Raw genomic sequence first — 6,000 nt, 5'->3', positions numbered from 1 at the left:
AAGGTGTCATCTTGCTTAACTTCTCACTACACCCATAATGGCTAACAAGGTACAACACCCTAGTACTGCAGCTCATTAGAAAACCTTATGGTTTCAGCAGCTGACCCACTAAAAGCTGGCGTTTATTATTCTTCAGTGGCAGGTTACTGTGCTGCATAGTGAACACTTCAACAGGCTCGACAGCAGTGGAGTACAGTCTTAATCTGTAAATAAACACATGCAGTCACCCATTCTGTAGATAAAATATAATGATATCCGGTAAAAATGATGAATAAATACTGCTAGTATTTAACTTATATACTTTTTCTTAATTTATTATTTATCCAAACTTACACCTAACAGACAGATTCATCCTAGTCTTCCCTTCTTATTTTCCTTGACAAAGTGAGCTCGACTTTCTTGCGCGCCACGCCTCTTTATAGTCCACCCCGCCTCCTGATCGCTTACGTCACTTCAAACTAGCCAATCAGAACACAATTGCCACCTGAAGCGAAGAGCCAACAATGTTGGACTCGCGGGCGACTGTTTACTTCGCACTTGTTAATTTTCTTCTCGTGTTGGTGATTTGCATTTCGAGTTTGCTTCGCTCGCACTGGCGATATAAAAATCGGACGGTGTTTGAAAGCGAGGCGGAGTTACCGAGTTGGCTTTACTTGCTCTGCCGTGTCGCTGTCAGGAAGTTTGGGGCACGCGGCCGCCGCGCAGACGAGTTTAAAGCGGGGGGCGGAGTCGGGATTGCTTTCACTTTGCTCAACTGCAGGTTTGATGTTTCAGATTGATTTATTAGCTAACACTAATTGGTAACACTTGTTTTGCCACATTGTTGCTTATAAATATACTGTTAAACAACATATATGGTCAAATGAATTAAAAAAAAAACTTCATCCATTCATTTTCTTAATCCACTTAGGTGACGTTTATTACCGGCAAGCATCGGGCAGGAACAATCCCTCGACAGGGTGCTACACCTCGAGGCCCTTTTTTGTTATTTAATTGAATAAAAGACAAATATATAGCAAGCAACACAAAACAGCATAATTATTGGTAACAAATAGTGTATAATATAAGAATGTTTAATGCAAAAATAAAGCAATATAGCATACAACTGTTAAGTGGAAATAGAACTTGAAAAAATTATACTTCATCAGCAGGTTATATATGAGAGCAAAGCTTTCTCAATACACAGACCACAGTGACACACTGAACAATAAGACAGGCAGTGTGGTGTACTGGTGAAGGCCTTGGACCAAAACCCTAGGGCTCTCAGTTCAAATCCTGACACAGTGTGACCCTGAGCAAGTCACTTCACCTGCGGAAACTCCAATTAGCAAAACAAAATAAATGTGAGCACCTTACATGTTGTAAGGCTCTTTGGATAAACGCAGAGGCCTAATAATAACTAGCAGCCTACACATTCCAGAGACGTGCCATTAATTCAGTTTTTCTTTATCACATACAGTTATACATAATGAGATATATAGTGAAATAGTTGAACTCTAAGGCTCTGCATTAGAAAGAGGAATAAAAAATATTAAACAGTAAATACACAGCTCTGTAAATATCAATATATATGTAATGGTGGCAGTAGTGTACATTATACTAATATGTAAAAATAAATACACATGACATATAAGAACATACTGACGGCATCTGGCGATTCTCAATTGGCCGTCTGCAAGTGTGCCGAATTGTTTCCCTGACTGATTCCTGCCTTGCACCCGATGCTCCCGGGATAGGCTTCAGCTCCCACAGACAAGACCTGGACTAGACAGGTTATAAAATGAATCATTCGGGTATCTGGAGCCTTAGAGGTGTGCCAGTGTTGTTTATCATGTACATTTCAAGTAAATCCACTGTCAGATAGATAGATAGACAGAAAAAGAGAACTTTATCAATTTAGAGCTATTTTATGTAGCACTTTTCATATCAATATATAGTGGTTTTCGTGTATCTGTATCAATGATATCTAGCTGTTGCCTATGTTTCCTTTCAGATCTGTCAATTTTATGTTGGGCTTTTCATATCTGTCTGTTGTATGTAATACTTTTCATTTATCTATAATTTGTATTTTGTCTTTTCAAATATTTCTGTTATATAGTGTTTTTCACCCATCAATCAATCAATTACATAGAGCCTGTCATATCTATCTATCTATCTATCTATCTATCTATCTATCTATCTATCTATCTATCTATCTATTATATAGTGCCTTTCACTCTATCTATCTATCTATCTGTTGATTTCCCCCCCACTCTGGTGGTCATATATTGGATCTAATCTGCACTTCTGGACTATCTGTTGCCAACATCTACAGCACTGATTTGGGACTCTCTGACCATAAAGCAGTATTTTTCACTGTCTCACTGCCTTTACGTCCTCTCACCTGTAAACGACAAATTTCTTACAGAAACCTTAAAAATATCTGTCCCTCTATCCTTTCTGGATCCATTTCTGATCTTTTACTGTCTGCACCTACTCCGTCAACACTAGATAGTCTTGTTGTCCACTATAACTCAGCCCTTCATTCAGCATTAGATAAAACAGCTCCTTTAAAACATAAGGAGGTTTCCTTTCCTTGGTATAACTCAGAATTGCGATCTATGAAAGCAGCTGGCCGATGCCTTGAGAGAATGTCACGTAAGTCTGGCCTCACCGTGCACATCCAGGCTTTCTCTGACCACCAAAGAGCTTACAGAGAAGCACTAACTGCTGCTAAGAACACCCGTTATGGCAGAATAATAGAAAGTGGCCACAATAACCCGAGGGTTTTGTTTTCTGTAGCTAATAAACTACTCGAACCCGCATCTGGCCCAGCTACCTCTTCTACTGAAGTCTGTGAGGATTTCCTCCATTTTTTCCGTAACAAAATTAAAGATCTAAATAATTCAACTAACATAAATACATCATCTGTTTATATCTCTCCCTGTTTTCCCACTCCATCCAGCTCCTTCTCTAAGTTCTCACCAGTCACATCTGCTTTGTAAGATGAGACCGACTACTTGTGTACTGGACCCGATCCCCAGCACACTACTTACATCCTGCCTTCATGCCATAATCCCGGCTGCTACAACAATAATAAACTCATCCCTTGACACTGGCTCTGTGCCGCTCACTTTTAAAATCGCTTCTGTAACCCCAATGTTAAAAAAGTCTGGTCTTGATGCTGACAATCTTAACAATTTCCGGCCTATTTCCCACTTACCTTTCCTGTCAAAAGCTCTTGAGCGTGTTGTAGCTTCCCAGCTCACCAATTACTTAACGTCTAATAACTTGATGGAACCCTTTCAGTCTGGTTTCAGGGTACAGCACAGCTGTGAAACTGCTCTGCTACGGGTAACCAATGATTTGCTTATGGCAGCAGACTCTGGACAAACCAGCATATTAATTCTGTTAGACCTCAGTGCAGCATTTGACACTGTCAGACATGACATTCTACTGTGCAGAATGGAGAACATGCTGGGTATCTCTGGCACTGCCCTCCAGTGGTTCAAGTCCTATCTGACTGATAGGCAAGAGTTTGTTAGTCTTGGCAACAGCAGATCCAGCTTGGTGCCAGTCATACAAGGAGCTCCTCAGGGCTCTGTCCTCGGCTCTCTTCTCTTCTGTATTTATATGCTTCCCCTTGGCCATATTATTCGTAGCTATGGACTGGGTTATCATTTTTATGCAGATGATACTCAACTCTACTTCAATGTTAAAAGTGGAACTTCATCAGAGCTTTCTCAGCTCACAACCTGCCTTAGTGAAATTAAAACCTGGATGGAGCAGAACTCTTTAAAATGAAACTGCAACAAAACTGAACTCCTGCAAATTGGGACTACAATGCAACTTAATAAAATGAGCTCCTTCCCAGTCCATCTTGGCGGTGATCTCATCAGACCTGCCTCTACTGCAAAGAATCTTGGTGTCATTTTTGATTCTTCCCTTTCTTACTCCGCCCCCACATAAATCACATTAAGAAACTTTCTTACTTTCACCTCTGTAACGTATCGCGTGTTTGCTCCTTCCTCTCCTTTTCTAATGCTGAGAAGCTTGTCCATGCTTTTATCACATCCCGCATAGATTATTGTAACTCGCTGTTGGCAGCTGCCCCATCTAATCTTATATCACAGCTCCAGCTTATTCAAAACTCGACTGCAAGAGTCCTCACTCGAACCAGCAGCAGCGAGCACATCACACCCATCCTGCTCCGTCTTCACTGCTCCCTGTGTCTTACAGAATCAAATATAAAATCCTACTAATAACCTACAAAGCCTTAAACGACCTCGCGCCAAACTACAACAGTGACCTTCTTCTTCACTATGTGCCTGCCCGCCCACTAAAGTGCTCTGACTCTGCCAATCTTGCTGTGCCCCACACTAATCTACACTCCATGGGTGACAGCAGGGCCTTCAGCTGTATGGCGAGTGCCCAGACTCTGGAATGACCTACCGAAATGAATCAGGTCAGCTGACTCCATGAATTCTTTAAAAAAACAACTCAAAACTCATCTGTTCAGAAAGGCTTTTACCTCTACTTGACTTCATTCCCCTTCTCTCAGTTTACCTCTCTGTCAAGATGTCATGTAACCTGTGTGTGTGTGCGAGACATCAATTCTGTTGTCTGTTAGGCTTTCTCTGAATTTACTGTCTTAATCTTCTTTATTTATTTATTTGGTTTGTACAATGCTATATACTGTATACCCTGCCGTTCTTTCTTATATTCTGTAAGTGCCTTGAGCATGGGAAAGGCGCTATATAAATAAAATGTATTATTATTATTATCTATCTATTATATAGTGCCTTTCACTATCTATCTATCTATCTATCTATTATATAGTGCCTTTCACTATCTATCTATCTATCTATCTATCTATCTATCTATCTATCTATCTATCTATCTATCTATCTATCTATCTATTATATAGTGCCTTTCACTATCTATCTATCTATCTATCTATCTATCTATCTATCTATCTATCTATCTATCTATCTATCTATCTATCTATTATATAGTGCCTTTCACTATCTATCTATCTATCTATCTATCTATCTATCTATCTATCTATCTATCTATCTATCTATCTATCTATCTATTGTGGTCCCCGGCCGGGAGAGGAGGGCTTGTGCCTTCTCCAGACCGCGAGGGGACGTCCGTCCTGGTTATGTTGGAGGCCTCGGGTAGGGGGCTTGGAAGCCCAGCCCTGTAGGGACCCGTGGCCACCGCCAGGCGGCGCCCCAGTGCCTATTTATCCCGGGAGTCTGGCACTTCCACCACACCAGGAAGTGCCGGGGGGAAGACGACAGGGGACACCAGGGGTGTGGCCAAGACGAATTGCCGGGAAGCAGCTGGAGCCCAACCGGGTTCCTATAAGAGGGGCCCGCCTCCCTCCAGTCATTGGTGGATGTCAGGAGGTAGTTGGCAGAGCTGGAGAGAGGACAGGAGGCGGCCAGAGGAAAGGCACAAGGACTGTGAGCCCTGGACTTTGGGGGAATCGGTGCAAGAGGCACTGGGGGTGCACGTGAGCAATAATTGTAAATAGTGTAAATAAACAGTGTGTTGGGTGAACTTATGATGTCCGTCTGTCTGTGTCCGGGCCAGCTTTCACACTATCTATCTATCTATCTATCTATCTATCTATCTATCTATCTATCTATCTATCTATCTATCTATCTATCTATCTATCTATCTCTTTGTCTGTCTGTCTGTCATTTACTTTCCTTCATGTCTAGCTATCTATGGGAAATCTGGATTTTTATAGAAACTTGCCTTAGTAATTTTTTAAAACATTGTAGTTGAACAGTAACCATCCCTACAGCTACTATGACATTAACGTTTGAGCATTGACAGCCACCAATATTTGAAAGAAACACATTTTCATAAATTGTTCTCCACTTTTGATCACTAATGCATTTACATCAATATTGTTTTAACAATAGATTGTAAGCCACTAGTGAAGATACATGAATACACAAATTACATTAAACACATTGTTAAACAGAGCAATTTTAGTGATTGACA

The 6,000-nt window shown here is 41.0% G+C and overlaps 1 protein-coding gene across 1 annotated transcript in view; it reads left to right on the top strand.

The window, feature by feature from the left end:
* The first annotated feature begins 496 nt into the window (after positions 1 to 496).
* The window catches only part of si:ch211-12e13.1, a 46,359-nt gene continuing 40,855 nt past the window's right edge, over positions 497 to 6,000 (top strand). The window contains exon 1 of the mRNA XM_039757997.1: positions 497 to 760. Within this exon, the coding sequence (XP_039613931.1) occupies positions 504 to 760 (257 nt within the window). The 5' untranslated portion in view covers positions 497 to 503. The remainder of the gene's footprint in view (positions 761 to 6,000) is intronic.

Source organism: Polypterus senegalus, chromosome 7, assembly GCF_016835505.1.
Source record: "Polypterus senegalus isolate Bchr_013 chromosome 7, ASM1683550v1, whole genome shotgun sequence".
Classification (NCBI taxonomy): domain Eukaryota; kingdom Metazoa; phylum Chordata; class Cladistia; order Polypteriformes; family Polypteridae; genus Polypterus; species Polypterus senegalus.
Note: the sequence above shows the minus strand (reverse complement) of the source record. Positions and strands in the feature narration are given on the sequence as shown.